Source organism: Leptidea sinapis, chromosome Z, assembly GCF_905404315.1.
Source record: "Leptidea sinapis chromosome Z, ilLepSina1.1, whole genome shotgun sequence".
NCBI lineage: Eukaryota > Metazoa > Arthropoda > Insecta > Lepidoptera > Pieridae > Leptidea > Leptidea sinapis.
In genome coordinates, this window is record NC_066312.1 from 4,857,646 (window position 1) to 4,884,186 (window position 26,541).

A 26,541-nucleotide genomic window follows, 5' to 3' on the forward strand; every position below is an offset into this window, starting at 1 on the left:
CTAAATTTCATTAAAATCATTGGAGCCCTTTTTGAAATTCAGATTATGTATAAGCAAATATTATTGTGTGTAAGAATTGCTCGTTTAAAGTTATAATAATATTATTGATAAAAGTTTTAAGCTATTAACCGACTCACCCAATGCATACGAAGGAAATCAAGAAAAAAAATAATATATAACGCAAGCACTATTATAATTGAACCAAAATTAAAAAGGTTAACGCCATAAAACTACTTAAATCGTATGTATCAATAAAAACATTTACTCTATATAAAACACTGGGCGGGAACAAACAAACAAGATCTACCTCGAATAGACTTCAAGCACCCTCGCAAGATGATAAAACTCTCACGGTTACGTAAAATAACTCATGTAACAACTGGTCATGACCCTTTTAACAAGGATCTGTTTGATATAGGTGTCACCGACAGTCCATTGTGCAGAGCCTGCACCGAGGCAGAAGACACGGCCACATACATAGAAGACTCTCCTCAAGGTAATGGGTGACACCAGAGGTTTAATAAAGTACCTTGAGGGTTTGGGGTGGCAGATTTAGATGCCGACTCCACGACGCAAAATCTCCTATTTTTCTGCTGTGGACGGCGAGTTGCGCATAGTAAGTAGCCCATGACATAGGTAATAAACTAATAACATTTGCTCATGATACATCATTTCCTGTAAAGGTTTCTGCTAAACGAGTCTGATCGCGTCTAACCTTGATACTATAAAGTGCTTTTAAGAATGATGTTTTTATTTTATCGTTACAGAGTACATGTACGAGTATATAATTGTTAGTCGTAGTAAAGAGAACATTTATGTTTAAAGGTATCTTATAGAAGCAAACCTCCACTATATTAACATACATCCAAACAAGAGCATAACATACATGTGAACAACATAATACACATACAAATAACAAAATATACTTGCAGAAAAACAAGGACCAGCTCCATGCTCCCCTTGTCCTTGAGGACTTCTCTTCAAACTTTGAGTCTGATTCATGGGCTGCTGGGTTGCATCGGGCGCGACTATCTCGTTGGGCCTAAACCGGCAGGGCGGGCAGTGCGAGCTAACGACTGACAGCTCGGTGGCCGCACGACTCTTGCACAAGCTCGGGTACCCTAAGTGACACTTGGCACACTCCCGTATCTGTGTACAACCAAGTATACCAGCTAATGGTAAAAAGTAATTTGTGTAGTCACACATAAAAAATTAAGTCATAGTTAAATAAACTTTATTGTTTAGTTTTGAATTAAGTACTTTTGACTTCAAGCACCCTCGTAAGCTGATAATACTCCCTCGACCAAGGCTCCGTAAAATAACTCGACGAATCACAAAACACAACTGCAATCGTAAAAATATGTCTCTGGCATCTGTTTTCTGTTTCTTTACAAGAGACAGATATAGTACTGCGTAATACGACAGCTTACAAACATACACATTATTTAACCTAAAAGTACTATAAACAATGTTATTATGAATTATCTGTAGCAATAGTTACGTTTATAGGTATCTTATAGGAGCAAACCTCCACTATATTAACAAACATACAAACAAGATCATAACATACACACAAACAAGACAATATACTTACAGAAAACCAAGGACTTGCTCCATGCTCTCCTTCTCCTTGAGGACTTCTCTCCAAACTTTGATTTGGAGTTGGTTCCATGTCTAAAACGAAATTTTAATTTTTAAATACTATTATTTAAATACTGGCTCTTATAGTATTACTATTTGAGCATTACGATTTTTATTAATATTGTATACTGAATCTGAATCCCAATTACATAATTATATTTTTTTCATTCGTTTATGTATATTACGCTAAATTATACGTTAAAGTAAAGAATTTAATTAAACACTTTGCAAACTTAATTATTTTTAGACTGCATAATATTAATAATTATGTATCATACATCCAGCCGTTTCCGAGATGTTCCGGAAAATACAATGGAAAAGTATTTTGAAAATTAGGATGGTTGAGAGTTGTTAGAGAGTTATTATTTATTACGCGACCCCAGTCTCTGTTGAACGTCTGCTCCATGGGCTGCTGGGATGCACCGTGTTCGACCACCTCGTTGAGCTTCCGCTGGCAGGACGGGCAGTGCCAGTCACCGATCGTGGGCCTGTGGCACAAGGTCGGGTACCAATCGTGACACTTGGCACACTTCAATATCTGTGTACAACCAAGTATACCAGCTGATGGTGAAAACTAATTTGTGTTGCCACATATAAAAAATAAAGTCAATCAAAGTTAATTAAACTTTATAAATTAGGTTTTAACATAGTGCTTTTGAATCGTGAATGAACCTTATGTTGGGTAAAAGTAGTGCTCGTAAGAAGAACATGCAAGAAACTCAACGGTAATTTGCAAATGAGACCTGTTCGTGCTTTATATCAGCTTGGTTATAGACAGTGTCTCAAAGAAAAACCACCTTTTTGCTCTTAATAGTGATTTTCATTATTACTAATTTGTAACTAATTCTAATAGGCTTCATAAGATACATAATAGCTTTAAGATAAATGTATACACTTTTATAATAAAGTCCCAGCCACTGTTCAGTCATTATCCATAAATAAATTTAAATGTTTTATTAAAAATTGGCTCTGTCGTAAGTCCTACTACTCCACAGATGAATATCTAAGTGATCGGACAGCCTGGGACTAGATTATGATTGTTTTATAGCGATAGAAATGACTGTACAATATTGTATATTTTATTGAATAGAGTGCAAAAAAAGGAGAGCTTTTTGCTGGGAGAGTTTTTTGCACCGCTTCTTCTCTCTCAGAGTGCCATTTGATTCCGAAGCGGTAGGAGTAACTAGTATATTAGAAATGACATCAAAAATAATTCTAGAGGAATCAATTTTGAGAAAATAAATGCTCTTTTTTTGCCTTTTTTTTTTCAATCAAATACATTATTTTATAATGGCTGTACTATTATACATAACAAATTAGTTTGTAAGGTGCTGCATACAAAATATGAATCACATTTATTATAAGTGAACCGAACTAAATGAGTTACGGATCGCTACGGAATATAAAATAAAATAATAATGGATGGGAATATATATATAAAATAATAATAATTCACACAGTGTGAACACGCATACATTTACAAATAGCTTCCATAAGTAGATTTGCATAGGTGTGTCCCTACACTATACCCTCCCCCCCCCCCTTTATACAAAAAAACAAAGTTAGTAACGAAATGTTAAAAATACATTTTTAGTCGTAACATTTATACACAATTACTACTCGGTAATAATACTGTATAAAAATGTTTATTAAGTGATCATTCATTTTTCTATGTTAAACATAAAATGAAATATTGAACCTTTAAAATTATTCTCAAAAACTTAAATATAACACATATAATTAATTGAAATACAATAAAATATAAACATGCATAAATTTAAAACAATGGTATATTATAGCTGATTCTGTCTGAATATTAATCAGCGCGAATCGCACGGGTCGTCGAATTACACGACCGCTCCTTGTTACACTTATTGGTGGCGCAAGCTGAACCGACTTCGACTGAATGTGGAACAATATATTTTCTACCCGGGGATCATCATTTATCATAAACGCTGGTTTTAACCTATCTATTGAAATGCGTGTGACTCGACCTAGAAGTTGAATTTTTAAAACTTTTAGACCTTGTTCCAAAACTGTATATGGACCATCGTACGTTGGCTTAAGTGATCTATGTACCTCATCTCTAATAAAAACGTGACTATAATGTTGTAAAACCGAATACACGACTATTTTTTGCATTAGTTTTATCTCTCGTTATATATTAAGAGATAGTCTGATGGTTATTACTTACTAAACTGACGGCCGTCTTCCTTTTCGTGGTCGCCATTTGCGGACTTTACTGCCCCAACGGCCATCTGTCCGTCGAACTATGTGCCCTGCCCAGTGCCACCTCTGTTTCGCAATCGTTTGAACTTTGTCGGTTACTCTATCTATCCATAGTTATGTACAATATAGTTACATCACTAGTTATAGTCCAATGCTATCTGTCGATAGGCTATTGAAATGTAAGTAAGCGTAAACTAAGGATAGATAGGTTATTGAAAGACGAAGCCGTATAAGGATCATTGTTTGCCTGGCGAATAACATGATGGTTAAACGATAGTCCATGACGTACTATCGTAGAACTATCATAGAATTCGCCAGGCAAACGTAAAGTTTTACCGAAGGCCAATTATGGGGACTAACACCACTGTCAGTCCGAATCGCTGCTCTTAACCATAACATAACCGTAGGCCACTCTTCAATCGACGACCTATTACTATCAAGTATTCATGCCATTAGGGCTGCCTTTAATGATCTATGCCACCTTTCCACCGCACCATTACATTGTGGGTGGTAAGGCGTCGTACGGCTCTTTTAAAAACCTAAAAACGACATTAACTTTAAAATAAATTTTATTCGAACTGACGTCCTTGATCACTAGTTAAACGAACAGGGCAACAGTACCTAACTATCCAACCTTCATAAATATACTTATCAATATATCTGCAGTAATTTCTTTTACGGGAAATTCCTCGGGCCAGTGTGTACGTCTATCTATAATTGTGAATAAATATCTATATCCCTGTGGAGTTGTCGGCAAGCGACCAACTAAATCCACGTGTATATGCTCGAATCGAGAAACTTCGAGGAATTTCCCAATATCCGAAACAACGTGACGAGAAATTTTTAATCCTTTACATTGAATATGCTTTAGTCCATTTCCCTATATCAACATTCATACCAGGCCAAAAAAATTGTTTTGAGACCATCTTTCGGGTCTTATGTAAACCTGGATGTCTTAAACTATGAACACTATTAAAAGCAATTTTCCTAAAATGTTCGGTTAAATAAGGCCTAATAACATTGCTCGAAACTTCAACAAAAAACTCCTTTTCTACAATTGGGTAAATATATTTTCTTAAACTTAACATTATTGTCGCTATGCCCATGTTGCGTCATACTAATCTAAATCTATGTTTGTCGAAGTCGAGTACAGTTGGGTATACAATTGTATCTACACGTGATAAGGTATCGACTACAATAATATTATCTTTACCGCTAATATGCTGTATGGCGACCGTGAATTCACTTATAAAAAGTAATTGTCGCTTGTTCTTTGTTTCTTGATCCAAAGGTGAATCGGGGAAATTCGGAAAGTCCAAACGGGTAATAATAGCAGGTTTTTTCTATATTGCAAGGGGCAACACAAATACAATGATAGGCTCTATTAAAGTCGTATTTTGAAGTATTTTCTTATTCGCCAACTAGCTGACCCGGCAAACGTTGTTTTGCCATATAATTTATTTTTAGTGTTCGACGGTTTTTCCCAGACGCATTTCACAAATACAACTACTATGAAAAAGTCTTTTCATTTTTTGGGTTAATATATAGCATATGTATGACACTCACAAAAATTTGGCTTTCCACCAGGAAACCAGAGATAAAGGCCGGCAATGCTCTTGTGATTCCTCTGATGTTGCAAGAGAATGTGGGCGGCATCACTTACAGATAACCAGGTGGCTCGTAGCCTCTTTGGTCCTCCATCTCCATAAAAAAAGATTACCCTCTAGAAAATTGTGATAATGATTTTAAATGAAAGAAAGTGTTATTAAAGAAAGTATTATTTTATTTTTTCGTAAATTTTTCAATGAATTTATATTATTCTGCTATTCGGGACGCAGGCAGATGTAAGTGTTCGAACAACTATAGTTTGTTAGGATAGATAAGTACGGATGTATGTATACGATGCAAAAGTTATAGGTAGATACTACAATATACCCCTATGTCCTCCTAAATTATGTTAAACGATGTATTTCAGTCAGCATAAACATGCAGATTTTGCGATTTAGAAACGCGTGAATACAAGTCACGTAGAGTTGGCCGTAGAAAAAACATGGCATGCCCAAATGTATACCTGCTTCTTTTAAGGTTTGACCCTGCAATTTCTTGATAGTCATTTAAAAAGCAATTTAATTGGACCTGCAGGCGCTTAAAATTAATAACTCCACCCGCATGCCCGTCCCACCGCCTGCCACCGGACTGCACAACAAAATCGCGCACTCGATTGTTTATCGTCATCGTCATAACTATTCAAATATTTGTTCAAATAATGTAGTATAGACAAAATATGTCCACTATAAATATCTGTTATGCAAGTGTTATTCTGGCATGTAAGTTATATTATTGTAAAGTTTCAATAAAATACATAAAGTAGATTTCACGTGAAAGAGCAACAAACTACATCCAGACGTCTATACATTCTAACAAACTTTCGTTTTTATAATATTAGCAGATACTTTTTTTAGCCAGAAGGTTGGGCTGAGATTTTCACAGGGTTATATGATTCAGTTGTATAATTAGTATGTATCGATGTACCTATTTTAGTATGTCTGACCTAAAGGACTTGTCGTTCTCACTCTTTGCCTCAAGTAGATATGACGTCCGTCACACACAATTGATTTGATATGAATGACGCTATGCTGGACAATGTTTTTGTAGTGTTTTAGTTTCCCGCGAGAACCCATCACTAATGTCGTTATGGGATTTGTAAATTTTGTAATACACATTGTTTTACCGGCAATTTAAGGTATCAACTTGTCATATTTTACTAAATAAGGTGCTTAAATTGATGTGTGCTAAGCTATATATGAAACTATACATTTTTAACGTTCCCGCGGGAAATCTTTAATTTTACAGGATTAAAAGTATCCAAGATGTTGATTGGCAAAATAAGGTGCAATTTCATTTTTTTTTTAATTATGTGCATAAGTTGTGCACTAAGCTATATAAGTTACTATAGTTTATTAACTATCCCACGGGAACTCTTTAACTTTCTGGGATGATAGGTATTTAAAGTGTTGACTGACAATAAAAGGTATCAATATGCCAAATCTTTCTAAATTAGTTGCATGAGTTGTTGTGCTCTAAGCTATATAAGTTACTATAGTTTATTAACTATCCCACGGGAACTCTTTAACTTTCTGGGATGAAAGGTATTTAAAGTGTTGACCGACAATATAAGGTATCAACATGCCATATTTTATTAAATTATGTACTGAAGTTGTTGTGTACTATGCTTTATAAGTAACTTTACTTTTTTAACATTCACACGGGAACTCTTTATTTTTCCGGGATGAAAAGTATTTAATATTTTACCAGCAAAAGGAGGTATCAACATGCCAAACTTTATTAAATTATGTGCATAAGTTGTAGTGTACTACGCTATATAAGTAGCTTTAGGTTTTTAACTTTCCTAAGGGAACTCTTTAAATTTCCGGGATGAAAAGTATCTAAGATGTTGACCGAGGATGTGAGTTATTTTCATGCAAAATTTCAATTAAATCAGTGGAATAGTTTCAGAGATTAGCCCGTACAAACAGACAGAGAAAGAATAAATTAAAAAAACATCTATTTCCCTTCTTAAATCCCCCTGACTCGGTTTTAATAATTTTCTCTTTGTGCAGAAATTTGATCTCTAGCTTATAAAGCGTTAAAAATCCGTTAATATAATGGGCTGTTTAACATCTGTTAAAATAAATTCCCAAAGGTACGGTCTTCTTAAATTAAGATTTAAAACTAAAGATTTAACGCAATAAGTTGCAATTTCTGCACCGCTAGCAGTTTATAACTTAAAATCTGATTGCGGTTATTCATTAATGGTTTTTGGACACTGGTAAGATAGTTTCAAAACATTGCCACCGGTATCAACTAAAAATCTTAAACTAGAATTTAAATCTGTTACTATAAGACGGCTGCACGGTGTTATGGTACAGACCTCCACCTTTGTCTGTTCCTCCCGCGCTGGTTTTCCGGCTGGGTAGCTGCTGCACTGGGACTGGGGCTTCATTTCCTCGCGCACGGCGGGATGCACTTATGAGCACGGTGTCGGTACCTGAAGTGGTAGCTGCACAACCAGTCGGGTGCACCGGGACGACGTAGCTTTGACAGCGACCTTGAAGAGTCCCGAATACTGCGTAACTATGACCTGGGTCGCTGTAGTCTGATCGTTCGATATTTGAGAGACACGCGTTTATTTTCTCCATTTCCGCAGTGAGAGTGGCTACCCCGACGTTCATGACTGGACTTCTTCTGAATAACTTCTGATACTTGACTGGAACGTCATGACGAAAAATCTGGAATCCTTGAGAACACTGTGATCGAAGACTTCCGCTGATGGCATTGCTCCAACGTTAGGTGTATATTCTTCAAATAACTTTTATTAAATAATGTGTTCACTTTTATTATATAATGTGTTCTTTTGAAGGGGTAACCAATGTAGGGTAGGGTCCTATGTGAGTGTAGTCTTCAATAAAAATCCACTATAAAATCTTCGATGCCGAATAATTTTGGTTTACTTATAATAAATCACATTTATTATAAGTAAACCGAACTTATGAGTTACGGACCGCTACTGAATATAAAATAAAATAATATAAACATTAAAAATACTTCAACATAATTACTGAAATAATTCAAATAGTTGTTTAAATGTACACTAATTTATAAGTAATTTTAATTGAATGACAAAAAAAAATGAAATTAATTATTTAAAATAACAATTCCAGACTTCTTGAAACTTTTAAATTACTCAAAATCAAAACTTGTTAAAAAAACTCGTGTGGGTTTGTTTATACGACGCGACTCATATTTCCGCTAATTATAATTTAAAACAACTGGATTAATAAATCCCTATCGATATTAAGTAAGATTACGTATATATTATTAAATAAGTCAAGAAAGATACTATTTACGAAATAAATAAAAACCTGTACTGATAAAGTAAATATGAAATAAGTAATTCCCAATCATATCATGTAAACAATGATTACCTACTATGAACGGTAGAGTGTACCGTATTCTAAAAATAAAGGTATACTTATATGTGAAGGAAAAATAAAGTAAATCGTCTTTTGTTAAAAAATTGAGTAAGTTATCTAATGAGCTGGCTCTGCTTTTCCATGCCAATATCAATTTTGCCACTCGAAACTGATATAAAAGTTTATTGTTCTACTACAAGTTTTCAAACAAAACAAAAAATATAACTTACACAAATAAAACTGAAAATAAAATATTATAAACGATGCGGGACTCTACCTCTCGCGTTCCGTATATAACTTATAAAAACAATACATTTAATATAATTTTTAAATTATGTGAAAACACTTCTCTAAAGGCGACTCTATAGGTTATTAAAAGAAAATTGTTATACATAAAATTTATTAGATTGTTATAAATTTGGAAACTTAAAACAAAATTTTTGAAGTTAAGAATATGAAAAAAAAACAATTAAAACAAGGTAATCTGTACTCAACACTGATGTAGGATTTTAAATTTACATTGTTTTATTATGATGAAAAAAAAATCTGAATGTGACTCTATTTTAAATTTTTTAAAGCTTATCGATACGAAACGTAATTTTGCTTAACCATATTAATATTAAACTTAATTTAGAAGATAACGAAAAATAATAAAAAAAAATTACTTTTAACATTAATGTTAAGTACTGGATCAATAAGAGATCACTACAAACAATATAATAATAAAAGAATAAATCAAAATAAAGTGAATGAATGTAAATTGTAAGAATATATTTATATGTGTTACATTAATATATTAATTAATAAGTATTCACATAAGAATAACTGGAAACTTAGTTCTTTCTTTATTATACAAAGGAACATTTAAAATGATATTTAATATTCCTGAAAAAAAATATATAAAAAAAAGAAAAAATAATATTAAAGAGAGCCCTGCAACTTCCGGCACCCTGCTAGGCACCATCACCACATCATAGGCACCATCAGCTTTCCTAAACACCAGCACAGCAAGCGCCAACAAACACTTCTCACTTTTAATTCATTTTTTATTTTGAACTCTTCGTAATTTATATTACTTTTAATTTTGGTTTTAAATTAAGTATATCGTTGAGAATTTAATATAAACTTTATATATTTAGACATTTAATTATTATACATTTAGTAATATGTATTTTAATACACTTTATTTTTATACCAACTGCGCAGCGCCAGCAATGGCAGGGTCGCCATGTGATGTTGGAGGTTCGGGTATTGAAGCGATAATAAGCTCCTTTATTACTCTATTTTTTACATATCTTTCTATACAAATACTTATATATTGTTGGAGAGATGAGTGTGCTCATACGTGTATAAATGTGATAAACACACTACAACATATACTAAATTCCATTAAAATCATTAGAGCCGTTTTCGACATTCGCATTATGTAAAGCAAATATATTTGTAAGAATTGCTCGTTAAAGGTATAATAATAATATTGATAGAAGTTTTAAGCTATGAATCAACTCACCCAATGCATACGAAGGAAATCAAGAAAAAAATAAATTTAATTAACGCAAGCACTATTATAATTGAACCAAAATTAAAAAGCTAAACGCCAGCAAAACGACTTAAATCGTATGTATCAATAATAACATTCACTACATTATAAACACTGGGTGGGAGCAGACAATCAAACGAGCTCTACCTCAAATAGACTTGAAGTTCCCCCGCAAACTGATAAAACTCCCTCAACGAAGGTTACGTAAAATAACTCATATAATAACTTGTCATGGCTCTTTTAGCAGGGATCTGTTTGATATTGGTGTCACCCACAGTTTACTGTGTAGAGCCGATATGGAGGCAGAAGAGACGGCCTTACACAATATTCTAAAGTGTAGAAGTGTGGCCAGACACTGGGCCAAACACCTGGGATCACCCAGGACTCTCCCCAAGGTCATGGGAGTCCCCAGGTGCCTATTTTGCTGGTGTAGTCAGCGAGTTGCGGATAGTAAGTAGCCTGAGATATAGGTTATAAATAATCTAGTTACATTTGCCATACAACTTTTCCTGAAAAGGTTTTTGGCAAACGAGTCTGACCGCATCCGACCTTGATACTACAAAATGCTATTAAGAATGATATTTTTATTGTATCATTATAGAGTACATGTATGGTATTGTTTATCTCGTCAAGTGACTTCACTCGCTAAGCCCCACCCCCATTCCTTGCAGATATATCTCCAATAACAATAATATTATCCAAGTAAACATATCGCAACACGCATATCTTATCGTAGGCTTAACTAAGCAAATAAAATAAAACAAACTATAATTTAAACCAAATACTCAAGTAACACGTTTGGACAAGAATGTAAACAACTTATAAATGTATTCCTGCGCAGTACATCGTCTAACCATTCTTCGCATTTAAATTAACGAAACATAAAACACAACTGCAATCGTAAAAACATGTCTCTGGCATCTGTTTTTTCTGTTTCTTTACAGACAGAAGTAGTACTGTGTAATAGGACAGCTTACAAACATACACATTATTTAACCTATAAGTAATACAAACAATGTTATTATTAATTATCCGTAGTAATGAGAAAATTTACGTTTATAGGTATCTTATAGGAGCAAACCTCCAATATAATAACATACATAGTAACAAGATAATATACTCACAGAAAACCAAGGACTTTCTCTCTCCTCTTCTCCTTGAGGACTTCTCTTCAAACTATGAGTTGGTTCCATGTCTAAAACGAAGTTTTAATTTTTAAATACTATTACTTAAGACACTGGCACTTATAGTATTAGTATTTGTTAAGTATTACGGTTCTTATTAATATTGTGTACTGAATCTACGCAAAATTATACAAGAAATAATATGTATCCTACATGTAATAACAAATAAACATATATTTTCTTCAAAATATAACCATTTTTTTGTTGCATTTATATTTCCTCAATAATACAAATATAATAATTATAAAAAAAAGGACGGGAAATATTTAAATCAAACTCAATCAATTCAATAAATATATTTAACTTGTTAGTAATGTTTACGCGTCTCAATTTTGACGAAAGTTTATAGAGGATTTACGCATTAACACACTTTTATTCTTGTTGACATTGAAAATAGTAAAGTTAGTGTAGTAGAAGAAAAGACATAGATTACTCACCGTATGTTTTAAATATCTCCAAACAATGGCAAAATGCGTTACAGAATTGCCGACAGTCTCCTGCTACGGTCAATTTATAAATAAAGTTAGCCTTGATCTTTAGTCTGAACAGACCGTCAAAAGCGATAGCCGCTACGCAGGCTTTGCATTTCTTAAAATACCAATTATTGTTGTCAATATAACGACGTCTCGCAAAATTTGAACGTCTGTGGGTTTTTATGCGCAAACATACTCGCAAATGTCTTTCAAATTGTATAGAAGTATTCAAAACTAGTTTTATTTAAAGCAATTTAAAAAGTCCATATTAAACAATATAAAACACCAAAAATCATTCGTGTACAATAAATTCGATGACTGCTTGTTTGTTTTTATTTAATTTGTACATTTACCCTAAAACGATCGTCGTCCTACCTTATGCCCTAATCGCAATAAGATTACGCAAAGCACCACCTTTGTTTCTCCATTTATAAGAAAACATTATTCTTACAAAAGTAAGTCACATTGCGTCTCTTTAATCAATGGATCAATAAACCGAGACTGTGCTATTGACATTGACAGTGACACGTCCAGACCATTCAAGTATCTCATGTCGCTTAACTACTGATTAGTACACTAATTTGCAATAAAAATGGGCACCTATAAAAAATAGCCTGTTTCACTGGCATCTTTAGATTTTATTTTAATTTATTTCATAATTCTAATCATACACACACATGTCTCATTTCCAATAGAGTCTTTTTGCGATGTAAATAAGAAGATTTGCGATTTCTCAATGCCTGGTTCACCAGGAAGCGGTCATCTCGAGATATTGTGTATGGTTTTCTTCCGGATGCCAGCCTTGTACTGACGGAACCAGTCTCTTAAAATCGTTGTCAAGTCCTCTGGACAGTCGAACGACTTAGACTTAGTCTCTACGACACATAAAATTGACTACACCTTTCCTCAAGTAGCGGTATAATTTTGCATGCTGTTATCGTTCTTTAAAATATTTTAGATTCAAATTCAAATTCAAATTCAAATATTTTTATTTAAAATAGGATCGAAAATCACTTATTGAACGTCAAAATCTACCACCCATTCAAAAGAGACTGCCTCAGACCTGAGAAGAATGGGCGCATGAAACTCAGCGGGCAATGTAATATCGTACAATAAACATTTATGATTAAAGAGCCTGAGGGTGTTCGCTTTATTCCCAGTCCGTGGTGTCATTAAGAAAATCGTTTATGCTATAATAACCTTTTCCACACAAACGTTATTTAACAATTCTTTTAAATTTCGTAACACATTTGTTTTGTACATTTTCTGGGATCATATTGTACAAGCATATACATCGCCTAACAAAAGACTTACTAACTCGACCCAACCGAGTAGTAGGCATAACAAGTTTATGTTTGTTCCTCGTGTTAACATTATGAATGTCACAGTTTCTAGAAAATTCCTCAATGTGCTTATGAACATACAAAACATTATCAAAAATGTATTGAGAAGCAACAGTCAAAATGTTTATTTCTTTAAATTTTTCTCTTAATGATTCTTTTGAACCTAGGTTATAAATCGCGCGACTAGCCCTCTTCTGCAGCACAAAGATAGTATTAATATCTGCTTCACTGCCCCATAACAATATACCATAGAACATAATACTATGAAAATAACTAAAGTATACTAAGTCAGTTAACCGTCTAATTTTCTTAACCGCATATGCTGCAGAACTAAGCCTATTCGCCAATCCCTCAATAGGGGGGCCCCACTGCAATTTGGAATCAAGAGTAATGCCAAGAAATATAGCAGATTCCACTGGTTTTACCACCTCTCCATTTAATCAAATATTCGCATCTACATTTTTGACATTTGGCGCGGTGAATTTAATATATTTGGTTTTATGATTATTTAACAATAAGTTATTGGCGCTAAACCAGTAAGAGACCGCTAAGTAATGGTATCAAGTCTTAAAAATATCAACAAAATAAGAAAAACCGACAACAATTCTCTATAAATGACAGCAATTTTTGTTAAAGTCCGACCATGTCTTTAATTTGAATTTACGATATTTTTTTTAATCACTACAACACTTCAAAAATGTGGCATACAGACAACGTATAAGACCTGCAACGACTCAAAATAACGAAAAAATTAAGTTTTATAATAAGGAATACCTCACAAGTATAGATTTTATAATAATAATATTAAATAATAATATTTTTGTGTTATTCGAATGTTTTAATAATTTTAACAAATTATAAATTGGATGAACTTTGAAAGAAGTATTTTTTGTACTATTAAACTTACGAAAATACTGTTTTGTGTAATAAATTGTCACCGCCCACTTGAACTTTGTATCTACAAGTGACATTTTACTATGTCAAATCTCTACCATAAAAAATATGTGCCTAGACCTAGAGCATAGAGAGAGGTACAATATGAAATGTTGAGAGAGATGCAGAACGCTTTGATCGTCTACCGTAGTATACTGTATGTCGTATGTTTGCCTCATTATGTACCCACGTCCGCACGGCGACCCTCTATACAGTGGTGTGTGTAAATAAATGATCAATACAACAATCAATGTTTTCAATGTGTGACAATAATGTAATTGTGTGGATTTATACTAGATGGCGCAATAACTAACAAGCTCTAAAAGTAAAATTTTCACGAGAAGCTAAGTATAAATACAAGTTTTGAAGTAAAGCTGTTGGGAGTCCGTGTTTACACACGCAACGGTACGGTGGTGTTCCAGAAAATCGCCGTACCGCATACATGACGTTTAACCATTGGCATGTCACGTGAGTCGAGCCCTAGAAGATTAGTATAATTTATCCTTACGTGATGAACTGTTAAACTTCAAACCACAATACTGATGTAAACGATTTGACTCCTTTTTTGAATTTTTTTATAGTATTCTAATATGTGGTACGAATATTAATAGTGAACGATGGACGGCCAAAATCGAAACTATGAGGACTAGAAATGACTCGTGAAAGGATCGAATTCGAGTTAGTGATGACTAATGACATACTTAATGCAAACTTAAGGAAATTGTTAGGTTTCATTAATCCCAAGTATTGTTTTCCTATATATACATAATATATTACTGGAGTCACTAACAACACACTCATAGAGCCCTCGTGTACATTTTGTGTACATAATATTATTATGAAGACCCCGAGTTCTTGAAACGTATAACAATATGACGTGTTGTTTTAGTAGTTTGTATAGATAGTTACAAAGCTGAACGTAAAAAATAAACTAAGAACTCAGTAAGTTACTGTTCCTGTTACAATTTTATATTAATTACTTTATTACGGAAACCATTTAACGTTTCTTAATAGCTGTTTAACCCACGAGTAAATTTGGTAGATAATGTCGATTTTTTATGTAAAAAGAGGATAAAAGAGCGTACCTGGTGTTAAGTGGTCACCGCCGTCCACATTCTCTTGCTTCTCGCCCACCAGAGGAGTCACAGTAACGTTGCCAGCCGTTAAAGGTGTACGCCCTTTTTTTGAAGGTACCCATGTTGTATCGTCCCGGAAACACCGCACAATGAAGCTCATTCCACAGCTTTGTAGTACGTGGAAAGCTCCTTGAACCGCACTGTGGAGGACCGCCACACATCCAGATGGTGGGGATAATATCGTAATTTGTGGCGTGTCATACGAAGGTAGAATTCAGAATTACTTAATTTAAATCAGTTCGTTAACATAAACTTAAGTTTTAATATTGTCAAAATATGATTATTATTCTTATTCAAAGAAACCGGAAATAATTAAATGTATGAGATCAGGTTACGAAGAAGATATTTTAATTACAATGGTGGGCGATTGACGTATATTTTAGTTGATTGTTGTTACATAAATTATATGTATATATCAGTATGATATATAACAAGTGAGGATTGTTTGATTGTTTTGAGCGCTTCAAAAGTAATACCGTAAGTGGCCATATCTTATAAAGAACCATCCACAATACATATATTATAACAATAAATATAAACCATGGCATACGGCTGGTTGGTTATATTTTCCTGTAGGTGTAGTTTTATGTATCTCTCGGGGGAAAGCTAATCCATTACATTGTATTGAGGCCTTCGACTTCGTCTCGTGCGTGCAATATACACTCTCGTTAGAAATCTTCAACTTCTTCACCATGTTAAACAATGTAATATTAATTCACATCTACATAACCTGTTGTACCTTTTTCCAAACAACGATAAGTTCTGTTTTAAATTTAGTTTTTTTCTTTTTTCGGTAAAAGGCCAAAGTAAAAGCTAACAATTATTGGACGTTTAGTTTTGTTGTTAAATTAATGTTGCTGCGATATTTTGAATAACAGAATATTTTAATTAAAATAAATATAACGGAAACTTCGATATAGTCCGAATAACATAGAGGTCCAGCCCATTATATAGTTAAATAGATGTTGATTCAGCAGTTTGGCAACAATTTATGGCAAAAGTATCTAGACTAAGAAAACTTGTAAATAGAATTTATCTACGAGGACCTTGATAAGGTAGATACTGCCTATCCTTCAAACGGATAGGATAGGCATAAATATATATTTTTATATATTTCCAAAATAAACCGTAGTAACGCGAGTGAACTGAATGGTATTACAAAATACATGCGCTGGGATCGGACGGCGCACTTTCGATTTCATTGACACAGTCTCGGTATATTGATCCTTTCTTTGTATCATGGAAAGCGGAGATGGCACACTTCTGTTAGCATAAAGTGCAGAAATGGAATTCAGCTTTTTGTCGCTACAGGATGTTTTCTGCCATATATCATACAATCATTATTAACAAGCACTCTCTCGGCACATTTGTATAATTAGTTAGTATTTAGTGGTTTATAAGAATCGTAGATATTATGTAACTATGAATACTGGGAATACATAAACTCGTATAGGTGTTGAATGAATTCTTGTTTACTTCACTGTTAGCAATTTGCAAACTATGCCAGACAACTTCTACCGATTCGAAACCACCGCGCGTTTAATGCATTTTAGAGGTGAACCTTAGTTTGAGCATGTTCACACATTCAGGAGGAGAATTCATTGCAATTCATGAAACCTTAAATACTTGGTACACATTAATTATTATTATCAACAAACATATTCAGATTCCTTATATAACAAACAAAAATCATAGAGATCGCAAGAGAGTAACAATAATTAATGTTATGAATTCACTTATATTGATTATTAATTTGTGAAGCCTATCTTGTGTTCTAATTAATATTTTGGTAAAATTATATTTATTACTATAAAATGGTTAACTTCATCTAAATTCTGTGCCAATAATTTGACAAAGCAAAAGAAGACCTGTTTGATATTAGAAACAAAAAATATACAAGTGCTTTAGTCTCGGTCTTGAGTTCGTGGATTGCATTTTGACAAGCAAAAATATTATTATCGATTTTATGGACAAGTGTATTATCTATTATTGTGTGGTTCAAAGTCTTGAAAATATAATTTCTAGGGACACAGCCACCCTAGCTATCAACGTCTCCATGGCGCCCAGTCGCGGGTGATGGTGCGATGGCGCTCTGTGTCCGCCGGCCCTGACGCCTGTCTGTTATAGTGACATTACTAAAAAGTGTTTTATGTGTACATTTATATTATTGATTTTGTTAGTTATTTTGTGTATAAGTATTTTGTGTTTTTTCTTACGTTGCAAAATATTATGTTGCAGTCGGCAGGCCGTCCCATGTTATTCGAACGACTGATGAAAATAATACAACTCTGTTAGTATGCCCACATTGTTCTCCAGCTCATCATTATAAAGGTCAACGGGGTTTGAATATTCACATTGGTTAGGCACATAAGGCACTCTCCCAATGCGACCAGTCCCCCTATTCCCAGCTTAACTTCAACTAGTCAATTAATTTTTCAAACACATTCTCTGTCTCAATCGCAACAACAACCATTTTGGCAAAATATTTCACAATCAAAATTAAATACTCCAAAAGTTAAGCGTATTCCTCGTAGTGCGAGGATAGTTGTAGCACAGAATCTATCAATTAAAATTAAAAAAGCCATCAATGAAAACTCAGAATGTGCTTGGGAGCAGCTGCTATACTTTCCCTTTCAGGTTCTACATGCCAATTCCAAAAATAAATCATTAACATCCACACTTAAAAATAATTGTACAACCACGGGCCCACAAAACATAAATTTTACTTCCCCACATACTTTTTATAAGAAAAATTATAGACAACCAGTGCAGCACAATTATTATTCTCAAACGACGTCATTGCTCCTGATTAGCAAGAAACACTGAACGCCCTAAAAGAGAAACATCCTTTATCAGCAGCACCTCCTCTCTTCCAACCTGCTTCACCTCAGTTACCTTTGCAGGTCACAATTAAAGACGTTAAGACAGCGGTGATATCTTTCAAGAATGGTTCGACTGGAGGCCTGGATGGCCTTACACCGCAACATATTAAAGATCTCGTCTTCGGTTCTACCTCCGACACCGGCCGAACCCTTCTGTCAGATATCACCGCTTTAATAAATGTCATGCTGGCAGGCAAAGTACCCCAAAATTTTGCTTCCATTCTATATGGTGCCAACCTATATGCTTTTAAAAAGAAAGATGGTGGCATTAGGCCGATTGCTGTAGTTTGCACCTATAGACGACTAGCTTCCAAAGTTTGTTGTTAATCTATTATGACTAAACTTGCTAAAAAGTTTCAGCTACTGCAGCTAGGACTTGGTTCGAAAGTCGTCTGCGAAGCTGCAGTACACGCGCTCCGTTCCTTTTTGAAAAATGATGGCGGTGAGCTGGTCTTGAAAGTGGACGTAAAAAATGCCTTCTATTCTGTAAGTAGATCGAGCATTTTAACAGAAACTCAAAATTCGATTCCAGATATATTTGGCAATGTTATGGTTCGGAGTCAAATTTATTTTGTAGGGACAATGTTATCCAGTCTTCTACTGGTTGTCAACAGGGTGATCCACTCGGACCGGCAATATTCAGTCTCGCTATACACCAAATAATTAATTTACTAAACTCTAAATTAAATATGTGGTACTTAGATGACGGCACTTTAGGAGGTGAAACAAATACAGTTCTAAAAGATCTCAGTTTTTTTAATAATAAAGTTTTATGAAATTGGTTTAGAGCTAAATTTTTCAAAATGTGAACTTTTTATCTCAGATTTGGTACCTTTTGATAGGAGAGATGCGATAATTAAACAATTTAACATTATTGCCCCTTTAAAAATTATAGAAAAGCAATCTCTTCGCCTTTTAGGTGCACCAATTTCGGAAGAGTCTTTCTCAACATATATTAATGAACAAAATTCAAAATTTGAACAATATTCAGACCGCTTACTATGCATACATTAACATACAACCGAATTATATGATAGGCCATGTCCCACATGGCCTATCATATAATTCGGTTATGTCTTTTTGTCCCCAAGCTAACCTATATTCTCCGATGTTGCCCTCTTTGGAATCATGAGATACTTTTGTCAAGTTTGGACGATTCTCTACGAAATTTACTATCAAAAATATTAAATTGTTCTTTGTCTGATATTTCTTGGTGCCCGGCTTCTCTGCCCATTCGTTTTGGTGGAATTGGCATCAGAAATATATCTAGTATATCCTTACCAGCATTCTTATCTTCTGTTCACAATGTCAGCACTTTATATGATAAAATTATCTCCCCGTCATTAGGGTCTCTGCCACTGGTGTATGCGGAAACTGCTAGAAATTCACCTGTCCAAGTGAAAATTTCCCTTTAAACATGCGATCACAAAAGCTTTGGAATGAGCCACAAAGCAAAATCATTCACAAAAGGATTATCAAATCACAATATTTCGGATCAGGCTCGTTTTATTGCTGTTAGGGAACGAGATTCAGGTTACTGGCTTCAGGCCACTCCTTCGAGTAACATAGGGACACTTCTTAATAATTTCAGCTTCTCAATCGTAGTTGGTTTACGCCTGGGTATCCCTAGAACAGTTCCCCATATGTGCCGCTGCGTAGGCAATGTAGCAATCTTGGTCACCATGGCTTTTCTTGCCGCCGCAGTGCGGGCCGTCTCTCACGCCATGCCGCCTTAAACGACGTCTTGCGTTGGGCCTTTACCACCGTCAACGTGCCGGCTATCCTAGAGCCGAATGGAATTTCACGTGATGATGGTAAGAGGCCTGATGGCATGACGTTGATTCCTTGGAGTCGTGGAAAGCCACTGGTGTGGGATGCGACTTGTGTGGACGCGACCCCTCTCATATTGAACATTCATCGAGAGCGGGAGATGCAGCGGCGGAAGCTGCCGAAAACCTAAAGCGGAGGAAATATGCATCACTCGGTGGTGGATACATATTTGTTCCCTTTGGGGTGGACACGATGGGTCCTTGGAGTTCATCGGCACAAAAACTCGTAAAAGAGCTATCCAAGCGTCCAACCGATTTAACAGGTGACCCAAGATCTGGTACGTCCCTCTGTCAAAGGATAAGTTTGGCTATACAAAGAGGGCACGTTGCCAGCTTTATGGGCACCTTACCTGCCGATAGCGATCTTAATGATATTTTCTATTTGTAATTAATTAATTTTGTCAGATTATTTAAGTTTTATTTTATTATTATTTATATAAATAGCGTTATTAATTATTAAGCCTTATTGGAATTAAAATGTTGTATCTATATTAATATAATATTATGACGCTTTTCTTATAATATCAAAGTAAACTGTAAAATACTAGAAGAGAGTTGGATAATACTCCTTAGCTCCTAAGGGCTTGGACTTATAATTAAGACAAGGTTTAGTTTTGTACAAACAAGAAAGTAGTAGAAAAATTATTTAGCTACGCATACAATATGTCAAAATATTACAAAGTTTAAAAAGTAATTATTACAGAATTAGCTGATACCCGCGACATCGTCCGCGTACACACATGACTCAGCACGTAGTACTTATTAAAATCTTTATAAGATATCACAATATATTTTTTCTACATAAGAGTCAAGTGTGTAAGGTCTAAAACTTAGAAGACTTAATTATTGAAATATATCCAATAGTTTTTCCATGATACGCGCACAAATAAAAACCTCTGTCATTTTATGTATATTGATATATATTACTTGTTTTACTTCCTTTTTTTCCTTGAGTGGAAAAGAGTCATAGGACAGTAAAAGGTATGAAGTTAGTTCTCATCCATTTAAAAAGCGTGATAAGTATTTTTTTATTAATCCAAAAATTGACACATCGTAGTTGGATGGACCTATTGTAGTCAATAGCTTTTTTGAGGTTTAAGTACTTAGGTCATTTAACTACCCACGTTTTAACTTAATCAATTAATTCGAAAAGTCGAGTCGGTCTGTCAAGACCCTTTATCTCGAGAAAGCTTGGAGGTATTCAGTTGAAATTAACTCAAACTAGTACGTAAACGTAAAAAAGATACCACTAAAAAAAGATATACGTTCAAATATAGGTACGTTTGCCGCAGAAAAGTATATTTCGATATCCTCAAAGGAATCAAAATTTACGGAGTGTAGCTGCTGCCCGCGACGTCGTTCGCGTACATGCTATAAAGCAGTTTCGATTTCTGATTATTTATTCATGCAAAATAAGAAATCTATTTAGTAGGTTTTTCATTTAGCCCAGATATACAGACATATATTCTTTAAAAATACCTATTTGGCTTCCGTGTTGTTTGCGGAAGCGAGTTTTCTTTAAAAAAAAAAGAAATGTACAGTTTTTCATCCTTACGATTTTATTATTTTTAAAGAACAGTCGTTCACAATAATTTAGATAAAATAAAAAATTAAAAAAAGCTTTTTATTTATTATATCTTATAAAACATGAAGTTATATTAGATTAAGTTAGTTAACTTACGTACAATTATTAGTTTTGTTAGTGATTAAGTTTGGTTCCTAAATTTATATAGTTGAATAAAAAAACATTTAAAAATTATTTTTCCAAAGTTTTATTGGTTGGAAAGCCATAACTTCCAAAATTATTTATCAAATTAGATCATTCAAACACCAATATGAAGGTAGTGTCTTTAAAAAAGTTTTAACGAATCATACTAACGTTTTTTTATTACAGCTCTTATTTATTTTAAAGTTATCGCTCACCTCTTATCAATTTATCCGTGGCGAATATATGATTGGGCCATTGCCATTGTAATTTATTACAATTATAAAGGAAACAGGTCAATGCATCTTTTATTAATTTATTTATTCTTTAATAATGAAATTGGTTTACTGAATAACTGTCAAACCTTGCGTCAATAAATACTCTCATAGAAAATATGTCCATACAAAACAAAAAATTGGAAATAAAAATAATTGTTTGAACGAAATCTGGCCGTTTAAAGTTGCTCAAATTAGCGCCCAAATGAGTTGGTTACGAACAATCAATCATAGGTGAAGCTAATAAAAAGCGTGTAAAAAAGCACATAACTTGAAATGTCACTATCACAAAGGATAATCGAAGTAAAGAAAGTTCTCGCGCACGTAGCGGTAATCGTCACTCACAAAGATCGAAGGATGCATGCACACTTTGTCTAAGTTATCGAACGACAGAGATGATGGATCGACATATTGTTTGTCAAATGTCAGATATCATGGTTGCGAAATTTAATTTGTGACAAAACTTAAGATTTATCAATCTATGTCAAAACAATAACTAAACAGTAAAAACTAAGATATTTAAAATTTAAATTGTGCTGAACTAAGATCAAGGTGTGTGACGGATGTCGTGATGACGTGTGGGTGCAACATTGTCGTCTATTAAATATATCTGCGACCGATCCATGTTCTCCTGGTACACTTGATTAGAAGATATAACATTCTAATAGTGTTTGTGGTTCTTTGCCGATTTTACGCTTTATTTATTCAACAGATCAACAAAAAATTATAAACGCAAATTGTCAAGGATTAGAAAAGGATACTGTTTTATTACCGATTTTTTATTTAAATTTCAAAGGGAGTCTAAAACGAATTCAATGTGGGGAGCTAGAATTGTAATAACTTACTTATCTTGACTGACTGATCACTGAGCTCCACTGGATTAGGATACTTGAATGTTATGAATGTAGCATTATTATCCCTAAGGGGCAAGGACAATCCCATCTTTAAAGTAATGTACGAAATTTAAAATATCTTATATAATAGTTACATTTAAAATATTTTAATTTATTTATTTGTCATGAATGATTGATGTTTTATTGTGACTATAAAACAATATACGAATAAATATGACAGCTGTACCAAATTAATTCAATATGTCAAGACTTATTGCTTTGAATAATTTTATATAGCATTAATAAACAATAAGTTAATAAAATCACTTTAAAAGAAGCTGAGACGACCATCTATCCTTCTCTAGTCTACTCCTAACACACAGTCACAACTCCATGTAACTCATGCGATCCTGCTACAAAATGTACTGAAAATTTATCATTGTATTAAGTTGTTACTTGATAGTTGGAGATTACAATAATTTATATATTTTATTAATATTACATACGTATTAAGGTTGTGGGAAAAGTTTCACCGCATTTTATATGAAAACTCAAGAAAACTTTTTTAGTTTTCAAAGTTTATTTAAATATTATGTGCCATTGAATTCCAATTTTGTAAATTTTTTGTCATCTTGTAGGTAGTGGAGAGGATCCTGTTGCTGTAGAAATAGTGCGACTTCTGAAAATTAAATAGAAATGTAGTATTGGAAGTCTTTATGTAAATATAGCACTGCATAAATAACTCTGAAGAGACAGAAACTGACCATCCTACTCAGAGCTGTTAGTATTGTTATATAAATGGACAAAGACACAACACTTTAATGCATACTGTTGTTATGTACCTTTATTTTTTAATCTTACCTCAATAGTCACCTAATGTGTTGCCATTAACATAATAACTGCGGCCCATATTATCTGGCAACACTAGAGGAATCACAAAAGCGTTAGGAAGGCGAACGTATTTTTTTGGAAGTACCCATGTCGTGTCGTGCTGGAATCATCACGCAAGGAAGTTTATTTAAAACCAGGAGAGGGAATTCTCTGAAAATTCATATCTGTTATTTAGTAGCAGCAAAATATGGATTACAACTAATCAAATCTATTTATAATGTTAAAAGGATATTGATTCAGTGTAATATTATCCTTTTTTTTTTCAGTTATAAAAGAGAATATATTTTTTTCTAACAAAGACAAAAACATTGTTATTTGAATTGTCACATAAATTTTGTGTAGTGTGAAAAAAAAATTAAAGCAAAAGTTAGTTAAGTTTAAGATCATTTTATTGTCTACAACTTTGTAATTTTTTTTTTCCATAGAACTTATAGTTTCACCGGTAGTCGAGATAAACCAATTTTTACCCTTAACCACGTAACTTCCACTTCCCGACCTCAGTTCACCCGTAAATTTTTATTCCTTTAATTTTTGTTAAATTCTCTTCCTTTTCCACTTTTTATGATTTTCAAATGAACACTTAGAATATACTAACATACTTACTATATATTGTAAGTCTATGGTGAATCCTGTGTTTTTCAAGGGAAATTATTTATACCCCTAAAAGTGAGCAGGGAACGTGAACAGTGGGGTGTCTTGTACCAGGGAGACATGATTTGCAAAGCCTATCTGTGACGTATCGGAACAAGATCAGAAGCTCATTTTCTGACTTTCAAACAGAGCGGCTTGCACATCTTGCATCCTTGTTTCATCGTCGTGGACAATAACACGTTTGGTGAAACCATAGACACAGAATATTATAGCGTACAGACAAACAAAGCGACCGAGGGAGAAGAACATCTGTAACGGAGATACAGCCAGATACAAAAATAATACGAATATGTTGTCAATATAATATATTTTAATTGGCAAGTCGTAAACACTCAGCCATGCTTGGAATTGCTCCTTAGCTTTTTGAATTCATGTAATATCGGGCGGTCAGATGATAATTCGTCTGTACGCTAATATATTCTATAATATAAGTCTATTGTAGCCAACATGTTATGGTTTAATTATCAGTGAATTATTATTTTCGCGTTCTCGGGCATCCCCAGTCGTAATTTAATGAAAAAAAAAATCCTTTTTAAGTCCTTATGGCACTTTATTGATCATTGCATTATACTGATATAATACATTAGTTCGCTAGCGAATGTGATTGCTACCGACATCAACATGTAAATGCCATTAACAAACAAAAAGGCCAAAGAGAACGCTACAAAGAATGGATCGGTAAGACCTACCTGACAATTCCGCAATTCTGCACAGAAATATACTATACCTTTTTCACCCTCCGTACCATTTTTTTCGTGATTTTGACAATTATCTACGTGATAATAAGTTTTCATCTCAGGAGGCAGTACAAAATTATTTCACACAATGTGTCGAATCTAGATCACTACAGTTCTATCGCAAGGGCATAAATGCTTCCTATTAGATGGCAGCAATTTAAAAATAAAAATGGTAATTATGATAAGTAAAAATGAGAAAACTCAATGAAAAGTCGTGTTAATAATGATAGATTCCAAATTAAAATGTAATATTTTGTTTATTTTTAATTAAAACGGTATTCATGGCCAGACTAAGTATAAGTCTGTCGCCTTGACCCAAAGAGATATGTGGGACGGTGCACTGAACGACACACTTTCAATGACAATAACACAGTCTCAGTTTATTGATCCTTTCATTATATCACTGAGAGGCAACGTGAGACATACTTTTATAAGAATAATGTGTTCCAGTAAACGGATATGCGCGACCTGTTTTTTATGAAAATAAGGATGAGAACAGCAGGACGTTCAGCTGATGGTAATTGAAACACCCTGGTCATTACAATGCAGTGCCGCTCAGGATTCTTGAAAAACCCAAACATTCTGAGCGGCTCTACAATTGCGCTCGCAACCTTGAGACATAATAATAATAATAGTAACACACTTTTCGCACAAATTATCTTGCTCCAAATTAAGCATATATAGCGTGTGTTATGGGTTGCAAGACAACGATATATTTAATACAATATACTTACTTACACATACATAAATACTTTAAAACATCCATGACTTGGAAACAAACATCCATATTCATCATATAAATGCTTGCACCTACCGGGATTCGGGACCGGGGACCTCTAGCTTAGTAGGTAGGATCGCTAACCACTAGGCTATACAGGTCGTCTATAAGATGGTAAGTCTCATTTGCCCAGTATTTGCACTAACTACGGCGCCCTTTAGACCGATATACAATAATACTTACATATTATTACTTCACGGCAAAAATAAGCGCCGGTGTTGTATCAATAATCTAGCCGGCATTCTGTGCGAAGGAGCGTCCCACTGGTAAACTTGGCACGTTACGTTGCGGATTGTTTACGTCTACTCAGTCAAAAGCGGTTACAGTAATACTAGAATCGCTTATCTTTACTATCTTGCTGTATCTTCAATGGAGATGTTCTCTCTCGCACACTTTGTTTGTCTATATGATAGTATTTATTGTAAGTCTATGGAGTTAACATGATAACTTGTTTGTAGTATTCGTGAAACAAGGATGCAAGATGTGATCAAAATGACGACATTAAACC

General features: G+C 34.0%; 1 protein-coding gene across 1 annotated transcript; it reads right to left on the reverse strand.

Annotated features, from left to right (window-relative positions):
- On the reverse strand, positions 1 to 15,479 carry LOC126978895 (uncharacterized). The gene is made up of 6 exons (XM_050828015.1): positions 15,402 to 15,479; positions 11,508 to 11,578; positions 2,020 to 2,179; positions 1,595 to 1,674; positions 931 to 1,149; positions 1 to 27 (listed from the first exon to the last, which is right to left on the reverse strand). The coding sequence occupies exons 2-6, from the start codon at positions 11,574 to 11,576 to the stop codon at positions 1 to 3; spliced, it is 555 nt and encodes a 184-aa protein (XP_050683972.1). The 5' UTR covers positions 11,577 to 11,578; positions 15,402 to 15,479.
- Positions 15,480 to 26,541: the final 11,062 nt, after the last annotated feature.